The sequence below is a fragment of the Amyelois transitella genome, chromosome 30 (genome assembly GCF_032362555.1).
Source record: "Amyelois transitella isolate CPQ chromosome 30, ilAmyTran1.1, whole genome shotgun sequence".
In the NCBI taxonomy this organism is placed as follows: domain Eukaryota; kingdom Metazoa; phylum Arthropoda; class Insecta; order Lepidoptera; family Pyralidae; genus Amyelois; species Amyelois transitella.
In genome coordinates, this window is record NC_083533.1 from 4,489,826 (window position 1) to 4,517,590 (window position 27,765).

Sequence of the window (27,765 nt, forward strand, 5' to 3'; positions counted from 1 at the left end):
CACGTTTAGCTGGAATTCACGTTATTTAGATAAAGCTAATCAATATTCAAGAATTATATGATCTTTGCATTTTATTTTTAATATATTATTATCGTATTTATAAATTGTTATACCCATTGCTTTTTCCAAAAAAGACTCTAATTACGACTAGGCAACATCTTCAAGTTTTTATCTATATTCTAGTATTTATCGCTTATGGGGATAGACAGAGCCGATACAAGTCGCAACTGGATGGATACACGATGATATTTATTCAAATACAAAAGACATAAGATTTGCTTTCAATTATTACGCAGAGCGCCATCTAGCTTGGTATCAGTGTAAATGATAAAAGCATGCTGTTGAATGAAAAAAAATGTGTTTACATACACATAGATGTCTTTTATTTATAAATTCTTTCGAACTAAGTCTGCCTGATGGTAAGCAAGATGGGTTCTAAGGCGGTACACTCAAACTCAAATGATACCTTGGTCTATGAAAGTATCTTTTGAAATTGAACTAGTGTTGCCAAATATTTATACCAAAGATACTAGTATCGATAAATATAAAATTAATAAATAAAAGTAATTTTGTAACTTAATTTCACATCCAACAACACCTCTTGCTTATGTTAGAGTTAAAGATTTTATTGATGTAAAAAAATTGGAAAGGTTTACTCTTGTCTACCCCGCCGGGAAATAAACGTGATTTTATACATGTATTTGTAAAGATGTAATTAAAAATTAAGATGTTGCCTGAACCGTAAATAATATTAACAATGCGTTTATAAAATAAATAAAAAAAGAAAAAAACAATTTATTATGATACAATATTTTACAATAAAATAAAATTACCGCGACCAAATAATATTCGGGGATTTGCATAAAACGAAATGTATTTATCAATTAATTAATTATTATTATAAATGAAATAAATAACCGCCATTCTGTACATATCCTGGAAAGAGAGATTATTATTTTAATCAAAATATTATTAAAATTAACAAAATATATGTCCATTAATAATTATTATGATTTATTAATATGACTTATAAACTTGGGATTCTTCTCGAAGGCGACGGGCTAGGAACCTGTCACTATTTGAATCTTAATTCTATCACTTATTTGTATGTATTGTCCCATAAAAGACTTGGTAACAAATTAGGTTCAAAATAGCCCCGCGTAATCTTAGCACGAGTGAATTTAACCCCATAAATTTTCATTAAAACACATTTTTAGGTGAGAAACCATTTTAAGATAAAAAAAAATGAGTTTCTCACCTACATGATCTTTTTTCTCGCTACGATTGTAAGATCATGCCAGTTCGCAGAACAGAATGTACGCCTCTGAAGAAACTACATTCCCATCCAGAGGTTACATGAGACAAATTCGACCCATGAAAGTCGCGTAAATATAAATGAAAGGATTGAAAGGACTTTATACATAATATATTCATTATATTTCTCACTTACTCATGTGAGCTATTCTTTCGTTAAATATTAGTAAATATTTGAGAATTAAATTTAATTTTTGACCCCGGAAAAAACATGTCAAGTCACGTTTTCGCAGAAGACGTGTTTGTTGTTATAACCCTTAGACAGCATTAACACCTTTATGTGTCAAAATAACTCCATCAAAGTCCTGTGGGTCAATTTTGTTCCATAAAAAAACCCCTTAGAATATAATTTTTGGATAAAAAAGATGAGTTTCTCACCTATATCATCTGTTTTCTCGCTACGAGTGTGAAGATCGTGCCAGCTCGTAGAACAGCATGTACGCCTCTGAGGAGACTACATTCCGAGCCGCTATGGGGGTCACCCTGTGCAAACAAAAAATATTAAATCAAATTACAGAAAAAAAACCCCTTCCTTGGGGCCAAAATTTAAATAATAATATTTTGTAGTCTGTAATTTAGAATAGATTTTTTTTTATTTATTTATAATTAATATTAGTTGTATTTTTAATAATCACGTGTAAGTATGTGATTATCTTTGATACAAACTTATCTATCTCTTAAAAAAAAATCTTAATATACTATGAGTATGTCAATATTTTTAATAACAAAGAATAAAGAATATTTCATCTTTTTATCTGTATTATTACAGTGCAGTGCAGGCAATGCCGTGTGGTTCCCGGCACCAAAAAAGGCAAAAGGATAGGACCACTCCTCTTTTAAACGGATGTCGTTAAAGGCGACTAAGGGATTGCCTTATAAACATGGGATACTTCATTTAGGCGATGGGCTAGCAGCCTGTCACTGTTTGAATCTCAATTTCATCATTAAGCCAAACCAAGCTGAAAGTGGCCAATCCAGTCTAATCAAGACTGTTGGCTCTGTCCACCCCGCAAAAGATATAGACGTGATAATACGTATGTATGTAAACCACAATCATACCGCGAATCGTTATACTCGTGCCACTCCCCAGTATAAGGATGCTTGCAGTACGCGGTGTAATGGCCCGAGTAAGTTGTGCCTGAAACAAATGTACGTATTTATTAAACAATATATATATATATATATAGTCACTAGACTCCCCACTGGTCCCCACAAACCTGTCACTAGATTGCTTGATATATAAAACAACACGACACTATATATATATATATATATATATATATATATATATATATATATTATATATGTGTGGGAATAAAAGTAAAACAGTGCGGAATTATATCGCAAATCTTCTTATTTTATTGGACTTCTTAAAAACACATCTTATAACGTCTTACATCGTACCACAGACTCACTATCCTATCTCTTAATGTTGCCAGCGTTAAAATAAGTAAGAGGTCAGCTAACAAAAAAGATTTAAACAAAAGCACAACTTCTCCCACATATATACAGGGTGACATTTAAAACAACTGCATCCTTTTAAACATAGACTATACCCATGCTTCAGAGCTGTTTGAGCCTATTTTTATTTAAATTAAACATCACTAAAATTAAACATTTAAATAAATGTCTAAAAATAAATAATTTTTCTAGTATCAAGATCAAGTAAAGTACAGAGTTGTCGAGATCGCTCAGCTGAATGAATTGTGTCGTTGACCTCTGAATCTTACACGTCGCTTTTCCGCCGCCCGGGGTGATATGACGTATTTAGGATCGTGGATTTTGATACTTTTATTTTGTTTTCGTACTTTCTGAAATATAACCGATATATTTCTCTTATAACGTTTTTAAATATCCTTTAGATGAGTACACTTAACAGTTAAATTTATGCAGTTGAATTAAAAGTCACCCTGTATATATATATAGTGTCGTGTGGTTTTATATATGACTCACCCGAGTGGTTGCTGACGGCGTACAAGTTGTACACCACGTTCTGCTTGGTGGCAGCGTACGGGCCCATGTCCAGCCCGTTGAAAGGGAACTCCACCAGCACATTGAGTTTGCCGCGAAAGCGTTCGGTCGGTGAGAAGCTGAAACAGAAACGATAAACTCGTTAATTTATTTTGATTTATTTCTATACGGTCACGTCTATATCCCTTGCGGGGTGGACAGAGCCAACTCTTAACGACCGTTAGCCACGTTCAACTGTTTGGCTTAATGATAGAATTGATAAAAATTAATGTATAACAATGCTAGTTTATATATATATATATATATACATATAGTCACGTCTCGCAATTTTATAAGCCTATCCCTTAGTCGCCTTTTACGACATCCATTTGAAAGAGATGGAGTGGTCCTATTCTTTTTCGTTTATTGTTTATATATATATATATATATATATATATTTATGCCGTGTGGTTTCTGACACTGTAGAATAGAACCACTAAGGAATAGGCTTATAAACTTGTATTCCTTTTGTAAGCGATGGGCTAGCAACCTGTCACTATTTTAATCTCAATTCTATCATTCATCTTTTTGTACGTAGCATTAAATATGTCGCTTTTTGTAAATATTGCTAAATTCGTCGCTTTTTCTAGGTCGCTTTTTGTAGTTGGCGTCTATATCCCTTGCGGGGTAGACAGAGCCAACAGTCTTGAAAGGACTGAATGGCCACGTTCAGCTATTTGGCTTAATGATAGAATTGAGCCAAATAGCTGAACGTTTGGCGTTTAATTCGTAGCTTTTTGTATTGGTGGTGTTAAATACGTCGCATTTCGTAAATTGTCACGCGAGCGAAGCTGCCGATACATTAGGTTCTAGTCTATAATATAAAAATGAATCGCTAAATGTGTTGGTAAGCGCATAACTCAAGAACGCCTGGACCAATTTGGCCAATTCTTTTTTTTTTAATATTCGTCGAAGCTCAAGGATGGTTTTTACGGCAAAAAAAAATACCAAATAATTGCCTGAAAAACCTTAAAAACAGTCCTTTTCTTTATCCCATACAAACGTTTTCTCACTAATACGTACAGTCAATTTGAGCTTTATTGCTAATGTATAAAGTTCCCTGTTGTCTTAGCAATGTAGGTCTAATAGATAGGAACAAAAAGCTGTCATATTACAAATCTTTTTTGACAGAACGAAGTCTGTCGGGTCCATACATACATACATACATATGGTCACGTCTATATCCCTTGCGGGGTAGACAGAGCCAACAGTCTTGAAAAGACTGAATGGCCACGTTCAGCTATTTGGCTTAATGTTGGAATTGAGATTCAAATAGTGACAGGTTGCTAGCCCATCGCCTAAAAGAGGAATCCCAAGTTTATAAGCCTATCCCTTAGTCGCCTTTTACGACATCCATGGGAACGAGATGGAGTGGTCCTATTCTTTTTTGTAATGGTGCCGGGAACCACACGGCACTATTATATTTTTTATACTGTCGGGTCCGCTAGTATTAAATAAAAATAACTCACCGTTTCAAATGTATGACCAATATCTGAGGGAACTTTTGCACAGTGAACCATTTGAGACATTTACGACGAACGCCGCACTTGGAGCATGTCTGAAACATTAAAAATATATAAACGTACATACATATGATCACGTCTATATCCCTTGTGGGGCAGACAGAGCCACCAGTCTTGAAAATAATGATAGGCCACGCTCAGCTGTTTGGCTCAATGATAGAATTGAGATTGTATGTATATATATGTGCCGTGTGGTTCCCAGCACCAATAAAAAAAAAGAATAGGACCACTCCATATTTTTCCCATGGATGTCGTAAAAGGCGACTAAGGGATAGGCTTATAAAATTGCGATTCTTTTTTTTAGGCGATGTGCTAGCAACCTGTCACTATTTGGATCTCAATTCCATCATCAAGCCGAGCAGCTGAACGTGGCCATTCAGTCTTTTCAAGACTGTTGGCTCTGTCTACCCCGCAAGGGGTGTGGACGTGACTGTATGTATACATATAGCCTAAAAGAGGAATCACAAGTTTGTAAGCCTATCCCTTAGTCGCCATCCATAGGAAAGAGATGGAGTGGTCCTATTCTTTTTTGTATTGGTGCCGGGGACCACACGGCGTATATATATATATATATATATATATATGTGTGTATGTATGTCCACGCACCGGTTTCTCGTCGCCGTCCATCTCCTCCTCCCTGGTGAAGTGCTGCAGACACTGCTGCAGCTTCAGGTTGCCCGTGCGCGACGGGATAGGCAGACTGCAACAACGTCAATATACATATATACAGATTTATAATGAGACGAAGAAGTTTATCGAGACTGTTGGCTCTGTCTACCCCGCTAGGGATATAGACGTGACCGTATGTATGAACATACATACATAAAAGTTAGGTCTCTTTCCCGGAGGGGTAGGCAGAGACTACCTCTTTCCACTTGCCACGATCTCTGCATACTTCCTTCGCTTCATCCACATTCATAACTCTCTATATGTATGTATGTATAATATGTACCTATGATTACCGAATTATTATTATTAACGAAAAATTCCATTTTGTTCATTAACTAGCTGTGCCCGCGACTTCGTCCGCGTGGAATAGTTATTTCGGGCATCGTTGAAGCCCTCGAGGATGAATAATTTTCCTCGGTTTTTTTTTCACATTTTCCATTATTTCTTTGCTGCTCATAGTTGTAGCGTGATGTTATATAGCCTATTTAACGCAAAAAGAATGTTTGAATTCGAACCAGTTGTTCCTGAGATTAGTCCGTTCAAATAAACAAACAAACTCTTCAGCTTTATAACTATAATATTACTATAAATTATGGGACACTTCAACATCACTTAACAATTGTCAAATCTTCTGGTTCAAATGAATTATTTAAAACTAAGTTCACTTTTAATTCCAAAATGGGTCTATGATGGCTGTTACCTAGGCTCCCAAAACTGACTCAAACAACTCACCTGAGGTCCCAAAGCGGGTCAAACAACTCACCTCGGGTCCCAAAGCGGGTCAAACAACTCACCTCGGGTCCCAAAGCGGGTCAAACAACTCACCTCGGGTCCCAAAGCGGGTCAAACAACTCACCTCGGGTCCCAAAGCGGGTCAAACAACTCACCTCGGGTCCCAAAGCGGGTCAAACAACTCACCTCGGGTCCCAAAGCGGGTCAAACAACTCACCTCGGGTCTCAAAGCGAGTCAAACAATACACCTGGGGTTCCAAATGAAAATAAAAAAATGGGTTCATGACGGCCGTTACCTTGGGTCTCAAAACTAACGTAAACGACTGACCTGAGGTCCCAGAACGGGTCAAGCAACTGACCCGAGGTCTCAAAACTAACTCAACCAACTGACCCGAGGTCCCAGAACGGGACAAACAACTCACCTGGGGTCCCAAAGCGAGTCAAACAGCTCACCTGAGGTATGGGTTCATGACGGCCGTTACCTGGGGTCCCAAAGCGGGTCAACCAACTGACCTGAGGTCCCAGAACGGGTCGAAGGTGACGCTGTCGTGGCGGCAGTGCGTGCAGCGCAGCGTGGACTTGAGCTGGCCCACGAACAGCCCGCCCACGCGCGACTCCTCCACGCGCAGGTAGCGCGCCCACGCCTCCGCCGCCTTGGCCGAGTCGCTGGAATGTACGTACATACATATATATATTATATATATATTTATATATATAATCACGCCTCTTTCCCGGAGGGGTGGGCAGAGACTACCTCTTTCCACTTGCCACGATCTCTGTATACTTCCTTATTACCTACATATATTCTTTTTTCGCTCGATTGTACTGCAAAAACATTGTAGATTCTTTTAATTTATAAAATTTTAAAATTTTATTGGATGAATCGATGTAATGCGAAGAAAAGCCAGGTAATAACTGTTGGATCGATTTTATGCGAATAAAAGCGTAGGTCTCGATAAAATTGACGTCGTGCGAAATCGACGTCCAGCTAATACACCGGATAGAGTAGTACAGAGCTGGAATATAATTATATAAACCAATAATAATAAAATATAATAATAATATTGATATGCCCGGAAACGGGTTTTGGCAGGAGAACAACATAACATCAACTTCTCCAAAGAGCCTCTACGTGTTGGATTTATGTCCCCACGCAAGCCTCTCGGAATTCCAGGGGTGAAATCCAAGAGAAGAAACATATATGTATATATATATATATATATATATACATATACATATATATATATGTATATATAATCAAATCAAACAGTATATTAAAGTTGAGCTTTGTAGGAAAGCCTATTACAGCACGGATGATTATATTAATGATAAACATGTGTGGCCCGAGCTGGACATAATGGCCTCTTAAATGCTTGTGTATTTTTGACATGATCTTGACATAATTTGTACAGTATGTACATATTTTATTTTATATTTATTTTATTTGACGAAATATTCATATTGACATAATCAGTTCTACATTCATACATGTTTTTTAATGTAGACAATGTGCATTCGTCCACGATTTAGATTTAAGAGATCTATATTTGTAAATTGACGTCCTATGAAAATGCTGCAGTGTAGTTTGTTCCGCCGCTTCTTCTACACATGCGCTTTGGAAGCGGTAGTAGTTATAATTAGATTTAAGTTATGTGACGTCAATAAGTGATACCTTGTATCCAATTTTGAAAATAAATCTATTCTATTCTATTCTATTCTATATATATATGTATACGTACATATATACATATACATATATAGTGACTCACCTAAGATTGTCATCGATTTCCGTCAGTATCGGCTTCGGTTTGACGGTGACCCGGTTCACGTCCTCGTGCAGACCTTCCAGCAGGTAACGGAGGAACTCCTGGAAACAAAGGGGGAAAAAACATTATTGACGGCCTCTGTGGCGCAGCGGTAGTGCGCTTGTCTGTGACACCGGAGGTCCCGGGTTCGAATCCCGGCCAGGGCATGATGTATAAGTATTTGTTATAAAATATAGTATCGTTGAGTTAGTATCTCGTAACACAAGTTTTTTAACTTACTTCGAGGATAACTCAATCTGTGTAATTTGTCCCGATATATATTTATTTTATTTATTTACTATTGAACTTGAAATAGCAATAAATTTATTTTGACAAAAACATACTAATGTATTTGACATAACTAAGATTTTATTTATTCAAACGTAAAAGAATGTGAAAAAAATTCTGTGTATTTTTATTTTTTTTATCCCTTAGTCGCCGTTCACGACATCAAAGTCTCATTCCCATGGATATCGTAAAAGGGGACTAAGGGATAGGCTTATAAACTTGAGATTCTTCTTTTAGGCGATGGACTAGCAACCTGTCACTATTTGATTCTCAATTATTTCATCAAGCCAAACAGCCGAATGTGGCCTATCAGTATTTACAAAACGGTTGGCTCTGTCTACCCCGCATGGGATATAGACGTGATTATATGTATGTGTGTATGAATAGGATAGAAGAGATGGGGATGGTTCTTTTTTCCTATTGGTGTCAGGATGTATAGTTAATAAAAAATACAACCGTGTATATCTTAAAAAGGGTCAGGTCAAGAGTACCCGAAACCGCCGAGCTTGCATGAAGAGAGTTATGAATGTGGACGAAGCGAAGGAACTATGCAGAGATCGTGGCAAGTGGAAAGAGGTAGTCTCTGCCTACCCCTCCGGGAAAGAGGCGTGATTTTATGTATGTATGTATGTGTAGCGGGAGCGATGATTCGGCTCGACCGCCACCAAAGGGAAGATCTTCCTATAGGCTGGTGTGACGCCTGGGGAACCGCACGACAGACGATGTTGTGTCGGAGGTTGTATTATATAGCTCCAATCCGTGAAATCTCTGAAATCGCGATTTAGTTTCTTCGCTGCTATTGGCTGAGCGCGTCAATTTCTTCGCGATGATTGACAATTGTTGTGTGATTTGATGTTGTGACGAGTGGCGTAGAGATGTCGCCACATATATATGTATATCTTAACGTACCTGAGCATCCTGCTGGCTGTATCCCATGAATCTGGGCGCGAACCTCTGAACCTGGGACTTGAGGCTGGTCGTGTTCACCACAGAGTCCTTTTCACCACTACGCCACAGCTCCTTGATGACGCTGGCGAACGCTGAAAGTGACAAAATTTATATCAAGTTCATATAAAAATTAAGACTTCGGTTCGCGATTAAAGTTCTCGGATAATCTTTCATCCCCTTTTTTAACCCCTTTCCCCCTTTTCCCGCGAAAAGACTTTGTTATATATATATATATACTTATTGTTTTTATATACTTAACACCATAACACACACACACACACATATATATATATATATATATATATATATATATATATATATATATATATATATATATATATATATATATATATATATATATATAAACCCACCTTTAATGAGAGCGCCCTTCATGCACGACAGCGTGGTGTTTATCTCCGACTCGTATTTATCATCGGAGAGGTACTCCAGCAGCGGCCGCGTGTTGGACAAGCACTGTATGACGCTGTTCATGAAGCACGTGTTCCCAATGTTGCGGAGGCCGTTCAGACCTGGAAATCGTTGAATATAAATATATCAGTCAAATGGTGCCGTGTAGTTACCGGGTGCTGTGTTGTTACCGCCAGTTTAGAATAGAATCGCTACGTATCTTTGTCACGGATGTCGTATAAGGCGACTAAGGGATTGGCTTATTAACTTGGGTTTCTTCTTTTAGGCGATGGGCTAGCAACTATTTGAATCTCAATTCTATCATCATATTCTCAAGACTGAAGACAGTCTTTTCAAGAGTGTGGGCTACCTTCCCGGAAGGGATATAATCGTACGATCTACAATCTTTCTGATATTTAATCTAAAACATCTATATTATTATTTCATCATTAATAACCTGACGTCGCTGAAGGCTTGACTGTTAAAGCTTTCGAAGAGGTTATTTGCAGATGGCGTAATGTCCTATAGGCATGAATGTCTGGAACAGGACGAGCTGAATTAGGAACAGCGCCATCTAGCGGCCTTTTGCGGTACAGGAAAACGGTATAAAAAAATCCACTGAATTTTGTATAGGTTATTTGTAAATGGTAAAAGGTTCTTTAGGCATGGATATCTGGAACAGGATGAGCTGAATTAGGAACAGCGCCATCTAGCGGCCTGTTTTACAGGAAAACGGTATAAAAAAAATTCCACTGAATTCTGAATAGGTTATTTGTAAATGGCGTAAGGTCCTATAGGCATGAATGTCTGGAACAGGAAGAGCTGGCTGAATTAGGGAGAGCGCCATCTAGCGGCTTTTTTTTACAGGAAACATTAGACATTATTTTTTTGCCCGAATGTGCAGATTGCCTCACGATGTTTTCCCTCTCCGTAAGAGTTATACGCGTCTGTCCAAAGTCCAAAATTTTCATTCATTATTATGGGACATATCAGACATCACTAAATAATTATATCACAACATTGGTTGACGTCGAATAAATTAATCAAATCTGAAGTGCCGCTTCCGAAGCGTCAGTGCAGACGAAGTAAGTTGCTGCAGTGTAGTTTGTTCCGCCGCTTCTTCTACACATGCGCTTCGGAAGCGGTAGTAGTTATAGTTAGATTTAAGTGATGTGACGTCAATAAGTGATACCTTGTAACAAATTTTGAAAATAAATCTATTCTAATCTAATGAATGACATATTCAGGTATGACATCCAGTCCAGTACTAATCCAGTAATAGTCTACATATGTTTAGTTAAATAAATACTTTTTGTTAACATATGAGATTGTGCATGAGATATCATGAGTTATGTTAACCACAAGTGGGGGGAGGCTGGTTTTCTGAGATACAGGCATCTGCTTAGTTCAGACACCAGTCTCTCATATTCTTACCTATGTTATGTATTTACTACTTGATATTTGAGAGAAAATAAAAATATTTGATTTGATACATATTTGATTTGAAAATATTTGACATGATGTGATAAATCCTCAAAATATACTCACCACTGGTCTGACTCTGCTGTTTCTCGACCCTCGGTTCAGAATCTGATCTCTCAACGCTTCTCCTGATTCCGCTCGGCCCGCTCTTACCACCGGCCAACTCCTGAAAACCGGTTCAAACTGGTTAACAACCGGTTTCGTTCGGTCCAAACTGGTTATTGAGCGAAAAATGTTCTTTAACGAACTTTTAAATGCTAAGGTAAACACTTTTTTGTTAATATAAGTATATTAAAAAAAAAAAAACAATTTTCGCTCTTACATTCAGAGTCATAATGCATAAGGGAGAATTTTTATACAATTTTGTGGATAAAAATTACTTCTTCAAAGGACGACTTGAGTTAATTATTCAATGAATTAAAATTAGCTATCAATATTGCAGAATAGCTGATATTACCTCGTTTTCCTTTGTAATTATATAAATGCAAAGTCGTGTAAAATTTAACAAACAATCATAAAACAAAGTTTAAATTGTATTCGGTCCAAATTCCAATAGAGAGATAAATATAAAAATAAAAATTTTTGAATGTTCAACGAAATAACAATACAAAAACTCAAGTCATCCTGTAAAACAAAAAAGAAAACAAAAACATGCATAAATTAAGGCGTGAACACGTGACATGCGACAACTACAAAGGTGAGTGTACACAAGGCGACTGAAGCGCGACTTTACGGGACAACTTTTAGTCGCCGCAGTTTCAATCGCCTTACAAAACTTACCAACGGACATCAAGCCGGCTATATCTGTACGGGACGGTGAGATGACAAAAAGGAAACAAAATTATCTAATACTAGAGGCCGCCAGCGACTTCGTCCGCATGGAAACCCTATATATGGAACTCCGGGATAAAAAGTAGCCTATATGTTATTCTGGGTCTTCAGCTACCTACATACCAAATTTCATCGTAATCAGTTCGGTAGTTTTTGCGTGAAAGAGTAACAAACATCCATACTGACATACTCACAAACTTTCGCGTTTATAATATTAGTAAGATTCAAAATTAAGGTTAGTCTATGTTATGTGAGCCGAGCTGTAGGCTACTAGGGTCCACGGGTTGCGGACAGAGGAACGGCCATTAGACATGATGGTTAGCTGCGAATCCTACTACTATTATAAAGGCGAAAGTTTGTATGGATGTTTGTTACTCTTTCACGCAAAAACTACTGAACCGATTACCATGAAATTTGGTATGTAGGTAGCTGAAGACCCAGAATAACACATAGGCTACTTTTTATCCCAGAGTTCCCGCGGGATTGATAGGGTTTCCATGCGGACGAAGTCGCGGGCGGCCTCTAGTATACCATATAGCAGTCCCCGACCACTCAGCTGCAAAGTTTACAGAACGTGGGATGTGACAGGGATATGGGATGCGACAGGGTTTCTGTCCAACTTAAATACTATTAAGGGCACGGAAGCCAAATGGGGAAACCACCCCCCCCCCCCTAAGTTCCCTTAAATGAAGATAATATGAAGAGCTCCACTTAACTTAACTCTTAACTGACAAGAGTTAGCATCTAAAATTTAACAAGAAGATGTTGGACAACACAATTTGAAAAGTCGAATGACTGTCTGATGTACAATTTTTTAAGGAGATATCGGGGTTCTTTACACGAAGGCACGACAAGGCATGTCTGAAATTGGAAGGAGTGAGATTAGGGTCCCATGGCAAATTTAATGTGGCCTATCAGTCTTTACAAGACTGATGGCTCTGCCTTCCCCGCAAGGAATATAGACGTGACTGTATATAGGTAAGTTAGCCGCCACACAGTTTGACAGACTTCCATTTGTTTCAACTATGTACCAAAAACGCTTCAACCTGTAAACTGCACAAAACACACTCTTCTTCGGGGCATACAAAAACCTCCAAAAACAAACAGACACACACGGCCATACCATCCGAGCTAATGTCACCGCCGCCAGCGCGACCGCAAAGCTACTGTGCTCGCGACCGGCGATGACGACGCGACGCGACACGCGACTAGCGGCGACTGATTGTCGCGCAGTGTGCGCGGGGTCTAATGGATTTCAAATTTGGAATTTTATGTATTAGACACGCGCGGAGTTATGAGATCTTTTACTCTACTAAGTTGAATTAATAAAATATTGACATTATTTTTCATTACAGTTACCTACTCAAAATGAGTATCTGAATAGGAATTATTTGAGCTTGCGTACACCACGTTAGACCTATCAGATGGTTAAGCCAAATTCCATCTCGCTTACTATCAAGAAGATTGAGGTCAAACGCACTCAAATTTGCAATAAAATGAACTTTTACTGAAAGCTACTACTAATTTAACTACTAATAATAACTACATCGCTCTCTTGCGTACTGAAGGCTTCTATCAAGTTATGACGGGTTCAACTCCCGGTTAAGGCTGTATCGAAATTAATCAAATTCTCAAATAGTAACTACAGCCCTAATGTTTTACTCGAAAATATATTAACCTGGTACGTATTGACTCCATAAGCCCTCGCCACGGGCAGCCGTTGTGAACGTCGTTGTGGAAGCCGTGGCTCCAACCTTGACTGTGGGGGGCGAGGTTCGAAACAGCGTCGACATCCACACCTCATGCCGCAAGGCCGCGAGGAGACTCGTAGTCACGCATAGTATCACAAAAGCTTCGTAGTACGATAGCATTAGCCGGCTAGGGCCGGAATTTGATAATTCGGGTCTCGTGAAGGTATTACTCGTGAGTAGTTTGGCGCGTTTCGGTTCACGCTACGTTATCGATTGGTAGTTCGGTGTTCGTTTGATATTTGGCGGGATTGTAAATCTTGTGACTAAGTTTGTAAACGTAAACACAACGTAATTTTAATAATCGTTGCGAGAATAAATGATAACAGTTGAGGAAAAGTAGTGTCTACGGAGAAACTGTCTATTTAACCAACAGAATATTTTGAACAGCACAACCCGAGGTCCCTTTTAACAGTTTACATTTCGGCCCCTTTATTTCACATAAATTTATATTTATTTTAACATCTTGTAGTTTACACATTCACACACACGTCACAATTTAACACTGGCACACAACAAAACGTGACGACAAAAGCTGATTGTGTCGAACTGTCAAAGTGACAGCGAAAAGCGCGGCAAAACTTCCAATATGGCGACTAAGTGATCCCTGAGGGCAACATAATCGTTTAACCATCAATTTAATTTAACCTCTTTGAACGACTCTAGTCGTCCTCGAAATGCAATTTGACCACTGAAAACGCCCACGAGAACGTTCTACAACCCTCCTAGACAGAGGGAAGCCCACGTTTAACACCGACAACGGCTAGTACAGAGCCTGTGACGTCACGGTGCGAGCATATCGAACGCGAATCTAGTACTGGCCGGCGCCGAAGATCGGCCAAACGGCTTTGCCAAATTTCACAATAGGTTGTGGAGGTGCAAAATGAATTGGGCGCGACCCAAATAGGCTCTAGCCATGTGCGTTTGTTGATAAACCGATAAGTGAATGAAAGTGAAGTTTCAATTGTCAGCGACTCTTGTCGACCACCACGGATGTTCGTATCGTGATACTAATGATATCAACTTTTGATCCGAACTATCAATAAATACATACATATAATCACGTCTGTATCCCTTACAGGGTAGAAAGAGCCAACAGTCTTGAAAACAATAAAACTGTATAGCTTAATGACAGAATTGAGATATGAAATAGTGACAGGTTGCTAGCCCATCGTCAGCCATGGAAGAATCCCAAGTTGTTTTATTTATTAGTGTTTACCTTTCAAGATTTGAACGCAACTCACATTTGCCCATTCGCTGGTAGTGAAGATGGCAGGCGTGAAGCGAAATTCCACGTTCGTATAGTAGAAATTTCTAGGTCTTCTGATATTATTTATATTGTGTAACATTTCACGCAATTCAAACTCGCGTAAGTTCACAAAATGCAGTTCAAATCCGAGGTACGATGGTAGAATTATTCACTTTATTTTTAAGGTTAGGATATCAAGGTTTTTTTTTCAATTCAATGTAACACAACGCGAGATAAATTTAACGAATTGTGGAAATGTAATGTAATATTACTTGAAATATGTTGTACAATACAAATAAGAAAAAAATTGTACTAAATGTATGTATGTAATGTACACTTTCAGCCTTTTACTGTTCGGTTTAAAAAGTCTTAAATGACTTGAAATATCAACTCGCACTATTTAACTTAAACACAATATTATGGCAAATAAACAAAGACTATTTCAAATTATCACTGTTTTTTTAATTTTATTGCACTTACATTTAAATTTAAACAAATCATAATTATATTATTTATATAGTAACAAAAATTACACTGAGATCCAAAACGCACACTTCCAATATTTTTTCAATTTTTTTTTTAATTTTTTCCTTTTTTTCAATAATTTTACGGAAGCATCGAGTCTACGAAATACATTTTTTTTTTTCAATTATATAATTCTCTCACGCGTCATAATGGTTGTGTAAATTTCGGCAAACTATTTGATAACATCGTTTTTATCGCGAACACTTGATAACGAGTTATATAAACGTTAGCTTCACCGCGATAAAACACAGCTGATTTTAAAGTCTGTGGTCTAGTTGTTGTCATGTCTAGTTCACGCCGGAAGTTTTTTGAATTTTTTTTGAAAAAAGAAAAACTAACAATTTTTTTTTCTATTTGATTTGGTCAAACATTATATGATGCTATAAGATATAAATTATGCCATACTGGTCTTGATAGTGAAGATATAACATGGCGTGTGCCAGATGCTTCTCTTCCTGTGCATACCGTAACAGTCAATCAAGGGAAAGGCTAATAATAATAAAGATGGGATTTTTTTAGGCGATAGACTGTCACTATTTGAATTTTAATTTCATCATTAAGCTACAGCTGATAATGGCCTTTCAAGAACGCTGGCTCTGTCTAACTCGTATGGGATATAGACGCGACTGTATATATGTATGTAATTATTTATATATGTATTATTGTCTTTACTTTGTGACATTAAAAAAACATGTCAACGGCGGAATTAAATTTCTACCAATCAACTGAGCGGGTGATTTAAAAAATATTACCTATATGTTATTTTCTCTCAATAATTTTCGTCTTTAAATTTTCTTTTTATGAGACTCACTTATACAGATTTAATTTTTTTTAATTTCATTTTCTATGAAACGAGTGGATCTGTTAAACACAGCGCCATCTAGTTATTTAACAATGCAAATGTAAGCATGCTGTTGATAAAACACCTACGTAGTAATGTCAATATATAAAATAGGTCACTGACTGATTGATTAACTATATATATCAACGCGTAGTTCAAACTCTAGAGTTGAAAAGGTCTTTAGAGATTCTTTTGTGGTCTACGGATGCATTTAAGTGAGGATTTGCCGAAATTCTCGAAAGATATTTCTACTTCTATAACGCGTCTCCACGGGCGTATGTATACAAGTTTAGACATATTCAAACTAGGTTAGATGTCGCTACAATCAGCTAATCTGAAAGTATTAGTGGGAAGTCATTAAAATCTAACGCTTTAATTTATCAAATTTTACAAGGAAATATTAAGCTTCAAAGTTGGCAAATAAATGAACATGAATTCTCACAAAGAATCTTAATTCTATCGTTGCAGCGAAACAGCTGAACGTCGCAAATCAGTCTTTTCAAGACTGTTGGCACTGTCTACCCCGCAAGCAATATAGACATGTTTATATGTATGTATGTATATGAATTCTCCAATTTCAAATATGAAAAAAAGAAATTGAAACTACGGACTGTCTGTGTCATATTAACCTTGGGCAACTGAACACCTTATGGTAAAGATATGGTAAGCCGAGCATAAGATGAAACCAACCAAAAACACCAAATATTGACAACGCAACACAATCAGCTTCCACAAAAAAAAAAAAGAAACGATAACACACAACAATATTTTGTATTTACAAAATAAAATCTTAATTTCCAAACACACACTAAAATTATTTCGAAAATTATCTGACAGCGCGATTGACACGGGAAATTTTGAATGCGCGCCAATGTCAAAGTGTCAGTGGCCAGTGCTTTTTAAATATTGAAAAAAAAAGTTTTTAATAACTGTTCCCTAATTTGCGCACACACATGTCGCATTTTTATTTTTTTTTAAGGAGGAAGGAAGCGGTAGTAGATATAATAAGATGTGACGTCAATAACTGACACATTGTATCCAATTTTGAAAATGAATCTATTCTAATCTGTACGAGGGCACAAAATACGAAGGTTATGTTAAGCTCGATCGCTTATTGGTAGAATTTAGATGCAGAGAACTTTTGCAAGGCTCCCACCCTTTCGCTCAAAAGCAGAATGTTGATTGAGTTTACAAACTACGCGAAAAGGGAATCAGTTTGCAGATTTTTTTTTAAGTATTATGCATTTTTAAGGCTAAATATAAAGAAAGTGAATCACAGTTATGATTCAAAGACACAGCAACAAAATTCATCCATTCTCTAAGATCACAGACTATTTATAAAACGGACATGTCATAAAACGTTTAAATTTAGCAATTCCTTTTTCAAATTCCAACCAAAGACAATCCCGCCAAAACGCAAACGACTCACGCTCGACACGCGGTGGCAATCAAAATGGCGGGCGCGTTGGAAAATTCGCACGTGGCGGGAAAAACTGTCGGGCATCGGGATGGGTGCGTTTTCTTGTGTTATTTTAATTCTAGGCGTCACATTTAGGCGTTCTATTTTTAAAACGCTGACGAAAAGGGGCCGAGCGAGCATTGTCTCTGCTCGCGAATCTATGGAATGTAATGACGATATTTTTTTTTTTAATGTTTTATCATTATCATGGTCTGGTGTCGAATAAAACAGTGCCAGCGTCTCCTCTCGTGTAGATCGTGAAAGGAAATTAAGGGAAAGGCAATAAATAAGATTTAAAATTTTGGCGATTGGCTGTCACTTCTGAAGCTCAGTTCCATCTTTAATCTATTCAGCTAAACGTGGTTTTCGAGACTGTTGGCTTTGTCTAACCCGTTAACAATGTGGACAGTGTGGTTTCCGGCACCAATATAAAAAATTATAGGACAACTCCAACCCATGTACTATGGATGTCGTAAAAGACGACTAAGGGAGAGGCTTATAAACTTGGGATTCTTCTTTAAGGCGATGGGCTAGCAACCTGTCACTATTTGAATCTCAATTCTATCATTAAGCTTAAGAGCTAAATGAGGTCTGTCACTCTTACAAGATTGCTGGCTCTGTCTACCCCGCAAGGGATATAAACGTGCTTGGATGGAAGAGAGAAGAGATGGAGAAGTCCTATTATTTTTTTCATTGGTGCCGGGAACCACACGGCACCAATGTGGGTTTAGGATCCCTTGTAACGGTTGCGCAGGTCAGATGGGAGTCGCTTCGTGTAAAAACCCGACTCACCCAATCCAGGATCCATGGTCAAGGGCAAACCCCGGGTTCTACTCCAGAGTGGTGAAGATATAACTGATACAATTAGCCACGAGGAAAGAGATCGGAGTCCTAAAAAGCCGGCAACCACACGACACATACACTAAGAGAGCTATACGTACGCAAATATATATGACCCAAATACTAAGATGCCAACGACCTTTAGAGCAAGCGGTTCGGGATTATGAACTTATATCTATATGTAGAAAAAGACTGCTATTTTTAATCCATTGAATTTTTCAGGTCGTAGACGTCGTGGTTTAGAAGTCAAAGGCCTTAATGGCCTCTGTTATTTTAGAATTCTCCCAGAGGCAGTCAGTTGTAGCGATTTATTAAAAACTCTCATGGATGATATAAAACTGTACAAAAGTTAAGCTTTTCTTAAAAAAAAAAAGTAACAGTCCACTTAACGTTAATTTCTCTTGTTTACGCTCGTCGGTTAAGAGTACTCTTGACCTGACCATTAATAGAATCCCCTATTTGGTCAAGGTACGTGCGTCTAGGCCTTTCCCTTCCAACGTTACCATTCACACTCTCCTTGTATATTTGCTTAATCAACCTGCTTTCATTTTTCCTCTACATATATCAAATAATAGATATGGCGTTTTATCAAAACCATTACCGCAGAAAAAGACCAGCTCCCAATTTGGAGTTCCGTTCAAAAATTTTATCAAAAACCGAAAAACAAACAACTTGTACCACAAGTGTATCAAAAATCTCTAAAATAAAATAGATAATATTGTACAACGCAAGACCAAAATTTTTGAACCAAAAAATATTCACATGTAAAAACAGAATCATTAAGTTCTTCAATCAATCTAAACCATAAAAACCTTCGTGGTGCAACATAGCAACAGAGTTTGTTCGATAAACATCACGTGACAGACAGACAGAACGATACAAACCTTAATAATGGGGGTAAAACACAAAAACCAAACTCAAAGTGTTGCAAGAGAGCCAACAATGATGCGCTACATGACCATCTAACTATAAATGATGAATTTGAAGCTTTAGACAAAGGTGAAGACGAACTTATACTTATAAACTCACGTGGGAATATATTTTGTTAGCTTATTAATTTTGATTTGACAAATTTTGATGGTATTCGATTAGACTTTCAGTTAAATTGTATTTGATGAATTTCGTTCTTGAAAAATGTGACTCGAGAAAAATCTTTCTGTTTTTTTTTTTTTAATTAATAATTCGTCTACAATTTCATCTAAAGCTGTCACGACCCTGAAATAAAAAAAGTACTCACCGATTTTATATCATCGTAGTCTTTGGCGTCCAAAACTCTTCTCCTAGACGACGGTGTATCCGGACTCGAATCTTCGGTCGCCTCGCTAAAAGTACTCTCCGAACTTGTTTCCATAGACTTTACACCATCTTCTTGCCCTTTGTCCTCTTCAGATTTCTCTGTACGCTTCTTCAAAAAGTTCTCATGTTCAAATGTCTTATTCTCAAAACCTGTACCACTAGGAGATTCAATATCATTATCTAATACTAAACTATCTTCAGCTGAATCTATATATTTAAGTTTCACTTTAGACCTTCGCGGTTCATCATTTGTATCATCATTTACGTTGTTGACTTCTCTTTTCGGCGTGGAAGTACCCGTCGCTATTGGCTGGGAGATCTGAATATAAGAAGCAAAGTTAGATGTGTGTTTTGGTGTCTTAACCTGTTTCTCTATATCAGTTTTAATGTCCTTTTTCGGTGTGACTTCTCGCTTATCTACATCCCCGTTTTCTACGTGTATGACTGTGGATTTTTCTAGAATTTTCCCGATGGGATTGTTAGGGTCCAGCTGGCTCTTTATGCTGGCTAGGCGATCTGATGGCAACTTGGTTGTTAGTGATGTTGACATGGGATTAGTTTTGTCGACGACAGGTTTAGCTAATGAAACAGGTTCGGATATTGTCTTGCTTATGGATAGATCCGAGTTGGAGTTCGACCTAGAACTAGACGAGCCGACTTCCCAACGGTGGTTTACGCCGTTTTTATCAGCATACGGCAGATGTACGGGCACTGGCTTCTCATCTTTCGCCAATATCTTTGTATAACCAACAGTGCCGTTCTCGCAATCCTTCAATTGGTTCAGATATTGTTCAACGGACGGTTTGGTGTACCTTGTATCATTGGTGGGTAGTTTTGTTACCGTCATTTTACTATCGAATCTCTTTCTGATCTCTGAAACCGATGGCACTTCATTTCCATTTGTGTCTTTAGAGCCATTTGTCATAGAGTTTCTTTTGCTATAGCTCGGTGTTGGCGAACTTTCCTTGTACGCTCTTCTGCCTTCAGGTTTCTGGTGTTGTTGAAAAGTAACACTTATTCTCAATGGCATATGGATCATTATAAAAATTGCGGGTTGTGGATGTGTGTGTTAGTTTTACGATTACATGCACAATTACACCTGTTGGTGTATATGCCTATGTAAATGTATGTTACTAAAATGCATTCACTTGAAAGGCATGGCCTGTGGTCATGATGTTTTTTAAAATATATGGAAGCAACAAATATTGGAACAATAATGACATTTTTGAAAAATAAAAAAGCACTAATTTGGTGATTTCGTTCATCAAAGATTGAATTTTATTGACTTTGAATGATAGACTTTTGAGAAAATAACCATAATACTGCGTAAGTGTTTTAATCTCATTTTATATTAATGAATTCCATCACAGTAAAAATCATGTCGTAGATAGTAGTACAGTTCAGGAATTATTAAAATAATGAGGATTAATTTTTACACTTTTTTAATTGTCCAAAATTGGTCCTTTCGCCAAATCTCCAGCTTTCTCAGTCTCGCTTTATATTACTGGACAGAGATAGCATGAAGGTTTATAATTTGCTTGTAAATGCATTAAAATATTCGGTATTTTGACGGCGGTTCTGCCTCTCAAGCGACCATGACTAACTAACTGATTTGGCTCTTCTTAGTGCGATGTTAATGTACACACACACACACACGCGCACACAATATTATTGCATCTGCGAAATATAATAGTAATCAGTTTTTTTTTATAACTACGTCATTACTAAATTTACTAATGCTATATAAAAAAAGAGTTTGTAACTTTGAGTGTTTGTTTGTAATGGCTTATCTTCGGAAATACTGAACCGATAATGAAAACCATTATAAATGTACATTATCTGCCGATGTTACAGGGTTATGTATGAACCACTGGCAAAACCGTAAGTACTACTAAACTAATCAAAGACATAACATTCGTATTAATTTACAGAAATAGTTTTGATTTGGTACGGAAATATGCTAAAACTTTAACGATAGACAGGCTTTTATGTCGCAAAATTCTTACGGGTGGAATGATTAGAGTAATAGTTCAGTAAGTGATGCAAGAATAATATCGTCTACATAAACAAATTCCATTTTGCTCTGACTGGTAGGGAAGAAAAAAATATTGTGTGCCAGCCGCTTCTCATCATATGCATATTGCAAAAGCCAATCAAATGAATGGCTAATAAACTTAGGATTCTTCTTGTAGGCAATGGGTGGTAGCCCATTTGCTCTGTCTACCCCGCAAGGGATAAAGACGTTTTTATATGTATATAGAATAGAATAGATTTATTTATAAAATTTGATACAATGTATCACTTATTGACGTCACATCACTTAAATCTAATTATAACTACTATCGCTTCCAAAGCGCATGTGTAGAACAAGCGGCGAAACAAACTACACTGCAGTATGTACTGCATAGTATGTATGTCGATATACAGCTATGCCAACCTTGAAAATGTATAGCATTTCGGCCGCATTATCTCGCTAACGAGGTCAATGGGCTGTGACTGAGAACATTAAGTATTGTTAAGCTTGTATCATACCTATAGCATTTGAACAAGGTTACAGTTTTTAGCGTTTTATACGTCAAGAGAAAATCAAAAATACACTACCTTGCCCGACTATATGTCAAATTAATTAATAAGAAGTAACTGTGCCCGCAACTACGTCCGCGTGGAATAGTTATTTTGGGCATCATTAAAGCCCTCAAGGATGCATAACTTTCTCCGTTCTTTTTTTTTCACATTTACCATTATTTCTTCGCTCCTAAAAGTTGCAGCGTGATGTTATACACCCTAAAGCCTTCCTCGATAAATGGTCTATTCAACACAAAAAGAATTTTTCAATTAGGACCAGTAGTTCCTGAGATTAGCGCGTTCAAACAAACAAACAAACTCTTCAGCTTTATAATATTAGTAAAGATTAATAATATTGCATATTAACAAAGTTGAAATGAAAGGTGTGAAAAACTTCATCGAAAACTAATCTAATTATATTTCGCAGATGCGGTATTCTCGTAAAGAAATACCAATAAACAGCTTTTTATAACTGTACAATCACTTTATGACACTTTATCTACATGCGTGTCTGTCTATACGAGTATGTGTGACTGGGCTCCCGTGTCAACTAGTAAATGTACATAGTTATAATACCGAGTTCGTATTTATTTCAATTTAGTGTATATTCGAGGTGCTGTGGAACCATTTCAAATCAACCAATCAGACAGCTTCTTGTTTTTCGTAAAAGCAACCTCATTGGCCGATTTGAAAAGCACCGTTGGAACCGAATATTTAAACGCATTTTGATAGTTTTTATTATTCTAAACAATAATAACATATATGCTAAATATTTTTTTCTTAATAAGAATAATATAATTTGGGAACTTCCCAAAATGCGTTTTGATAAACGGCAGTTAAGATATATATCTATATATATATAAAAATAGAGATAATTACCTCGCTTATTGTGGCGGCAGAATTCCTAGCTTTCCTAATTCTCGACGGGTCAGCGGCCGGTGGTCTGCCTATATCGTTCGAGATAGATTTTGACCTAGATATCTCCCCATAATTATTCTGCTGCTCTTTAAGCCTCTGAGTTAGCGGAACGTAATTAGCCGGGCTGTATTTATTGTACAACTCCGCCGTTGACATGGCGAGAGCTGCTGAGCTTATAACATTCCTTTTGTTCCTTGTCAACGGCTCGGCTGATGTCTTACTGCTTTCGCTCCTGGTCGTAGATATATCTCTAGATCTGGACTCGCTTCTCTCGGACCTATATCTTGTTGAAATACCGCTGTCACTGTCCGTGACGCTTGGAGCTCTTGAAGATCTAGAATATTCCACTAAAGAGGTCTTTCTCTCCCTTTTGCCATCAATGTCCGAATATTTAGATCTATACTCTGTTGTTCTATCTCCATAGGAACTTCTCAATGTAGACGTGACGTAAGTGCCGCTACTGCTACGGTAGTAGGGTTTATCGACGCTCGAAGACGAGGTCAGAGTTGACCTGTATGATCCAGATAGACTGGACGAGGAGGTGTTATATCTTGAAGGTGAGACGACAGGCATTTTGGTTGATTAAGAAGAACAATATCACATAGTTTGTTTACGCTTATAGTTAGTTAATTAGTCGCTTTTTAACCTGGACGGACGTCGCTTCCTTTGCATTTTTTTCATCTGTAACAGAAGAAATCACTAGTGAGATACCTTTTCAGGGTGCCATACCCATGATATGGGCCCATAACCTAATCAATATGAATAAAATAGAATAGATTTATTTTCCAAATTGGATACAAGGTATCACTCATTGACGTCACATCACTTAAATCTAGTTATAACTACTACCGCTTCCAAAGCGCATGTGTAGTAGAAGCGGCGGAACAAACTACACTGCAGCATTTTCATCGGACGTCAATTTACAAATATAGAAAACTACAACGTGGACGAATGCACATTGTCTACATTAAAAAAACATGAATGAATGTAGAAATAAATGAAACCACAAGATACTGGTAAGTACCTTGTGACAGACTGACACTTATTCGTTTTTCTAAGTAAATAAATCATATAATAAACGGACAATTATACACACAAATATACATACATATAATCATCACGTCTTTATCCTAGACGAGGTAGACAGAGCTACCAATCTCGCAAAGACCACATTCAAGCTTCTACAAACATATTTATCCCTAATTGGGTGGACAGAGCCAATGTCAAGAGTTTAATTATACTGATTAGAAGTAAGTAAGCATAGACCATGGGCAACTGGAAAGATGTAGCCTCTGCCTACCACTCCGGGAAAAAGGCGTGATTTTATGTATGTATCAATTATACTGTCTATGAATGGGATAGACAGAAGTTCTGATTGCACAAATCGCCTATACCTATTAACTATCGTACTGTGCCGTGTGGTTCCCAGCACCAATAGAAAAAGAATAGGAACACTCCATCTCTGTCGTAATAGGCGACTAAAGGATAGGCTTATAAACTTGGGATTCTCCTTTTAGGTGATGGGCTAGCAACCTGTCACTATTTAAGTCTTAATTCCATCTTAAGCTTAACAGCTGAACATGATCTTTCAGTCTTTTCAAGACTGTTGGCTCTGTCTACCCCGCAAGGGATATAGACGTGATTATATGTATGTATGTACCTACTAACTACAGGCGCTAACACCGCGGATGACGCCATGCGGCCTTGAAAAGGCGATCTAATTGAATTAAATTTGTCAGTTGCACATTGATCTGACTGATCCTTACTTACACAGTCACTTCTGTGTCCCTTGCGGGGTAGACAGAGCCCACAATCTAGAGAAAAAATTGGAAGGATGGAAGGGACTGTATGGCTTAATGATGGAATTGAGATTCAGATAGTGACAGCCAGTAAACCATCGCCTAAAAGAAGAATACAAAGTTTATAAGTCTATTCCTGAGTCGTAGGTATATTACGACTGATACCTCCCATTATGTCTATATCTAGCTTGGTTATTAAATTGCCTTTTAGCAAACTCTGTTCTGACACCATCACCAATATTCACAATATCAACCTTTCTACGTTTTAAAAGATATGAAGGATCAGGGGCAAATGCTTTGTGAAGTTTTAGAATTGCTAGATGTAAAGTTTTCTTACAGTTAGCAGGTTACAATCCAAGTACAGGTTAGTGGTAGAATACATCTTGGGTTTCAAATAGGCTACCTTTGATAATAAAGAAAATTTAAAAACATACAGAACATACGGGCCAGTTCTAAATTATCCAGTTGGTTTAGGCTGTCTTCTAATATGTCAGACAATGTCCTCTTTTAAACATATGTACGTACATAACATCATGCTTCTTTCCCCAGAGGGATAGGCAGATATTACAGCATTACACTTGCCATGATCCCTGCATACTAAATTCATACATACATACATACATATCATCACGTCTATATCCCTTATGGGGTAGACAGATTCAACAGTCTTGAAAAAACTGAAAGGCCACGTTCAGTGTTGGGCTTTTTGACGGAATTGAGATTCAAACAGTGACAGGTTGCTAGTAAAAGAAGAATCCCAAGTTTATAAAACAATCCCTTCGTTGCCTTTTACGACATCCGTGGGGTAGAGATGGAGTAGTCCAATTTTTTTTTCTATTAGAAAAAAGAAAAACTTAATTCACTTTTTCACATTCGTAACTCTAAACATGCAAGCTGCCTGAACATCCGCAATTGTATCGCATCCGCGGATGTACCTAGTCAAGGTCTTTAGTAAGAAAGTTGCAATAAACATTTAATTTAAGAATTAGAGATTCATTCAGAATGTTATTAACAGAGCCAGCTTTATGTTATTTTTGTGGAAATGAGAAAGCTGGCTGGTTCATAATAAATAAAAAGGAAATTATTCTACTGAATTTTATTTGAATCAAATGTTAATGTTGTTTGTCGTGTGGTTTCCAGCACCATATACAAAAAAGAATAGGACTACTCCATCTTTTTTGCATGGATGTCGTAAAAGGCGACTGAGGGATAGGCTTACAAACTTGGTATTCTTTTTTAGGCGATGGCTAGTAACCTGTCACTATTTGAATCTCAATTCTATCATTAAGCCAAATAGCTGAACGTGGCCATTCAGTCTTTTCAAGACTGTTGGCTCTGTCTACCCCGCAAGGGCCTATAGACGTGACCATATGTATGTATGTAATCAAATTTTGAATATTAGCACGAAAACCAGAGTATTCTGTAAAATTTTAAATACTGAGATGAAATGCAGACTATACTGTTAGAGATTAAAAAGTCTGGGGAAGTTGTCTTCCTTTACGGGGTTAGACAGAACCCACTATCTTGGAAGAACTGAATAATAAAAGATTGCAAGACAGTCATCTTTATGAAAAAACCTTTTTTTAATCTGTAGGTAGCAGTAGAAAAATTGGCCTAATCATAAATACTTTTTATTTATGAGCAAAAGATGGCGCTAGTGTGAATCAAAATAAAAACAATGATGCTCTCTGGTGATGCAAAATCGGAACTTGGTATTCATATTTTAACCAATTTAAGGAAAAGAGATTTTAAATTATGCGGTTTGAGTAAATCAAAGACAGTGGCGCCATCGCGGAAAAACGTGAAACTAGTTATGTACAAAAGGTTTTATTTCAATCTGCAAGTCAAGGTCACTGAAGCCTTCTAAGGAATTTAAATGAAAATGAAATTTTTCGCAACACAGACTACGATTTGGCGGCAAAATTTGTGACTAAAAACACTACGGTATGCTAAATAATGTAACATGACACCACAGAAAAATTGATTCATTTTCAAGGTCGAAATACACGTACGATTATTTTGCGTTCAGAAAGGCGTAATAATCACTTTCACACACTCACCCAAGTTGGCAAAGGAGGAATCACGGATTTGAACGACCAGAATACACCTATATTATTTTTAGAATAAATATGAAAGTGCACTCAACACTATAATGTTACACTAATCCAATTTTTACAACGCAAAATCACGTGTTGTCGTCGCTTATTTAATAAATCGATATGTAAATACGACAACGAAGAAATATTTAAGGAAATACTCACAAATTAGAGAAAATATTGGTAACCAAGACGATGGAGATTATCACTATTTCGGGCACTGCTGTACGATATGATGGTATATTTCAGTTAAATTCACTCGCGCCGTACACGAATATCGTCACTTTCGTGTTTAATATCGAAGAAAATGAAGCGTATACGATGAAATAATAATTTGTTCTGATCTGTAATTTTAGAAGCTCCATACATTGGTCGCCGTGACGTCACTCAAGTTGTTGGCAATCCTATTTTTATGCCAC

At 37.3% G+C, this 27,765-nt stretch overlaps 1 protein-coding gene across 1 annotated transcript; it reads right to left on the minus strand.

The window, feature by feature from the left end:
• Positions 1-383: 383 nt before the first annotated feature.
• On the minus strand, positions 384-27,765 carry LOC106138907 (uncharacterized). Its single transcript, XM_013340203.2, has 14 exons — positions 27,512-27,765; positions 23,413-24,132; positions 19,910-20,959; positions 11,246-11,345; positions 9,661-9,819; positions 9,251-9,381; positions 8,018-8,115; positions 6,762-6,914; positions 5,454-5,547; positions 4,794-4,882; positions 3,268-3,404; positions 2,374-2,452; positions 1,693-1,797; positions 384-936 (listed from the first exon to the last, which is right to left on the minus strand). Exons 2-13 carry the CDS (start codon positions 24,022-24,024, stop codon positions 1,713-1,715), a joined length of 2,787 nt encoding a protein of 928 aa, XP_013195657.2. The 5' UTR covers positions 24,025-24,132; positions 27,512-27,765; the 3' UTR covers positions 384-936; positions 1,693-1,712.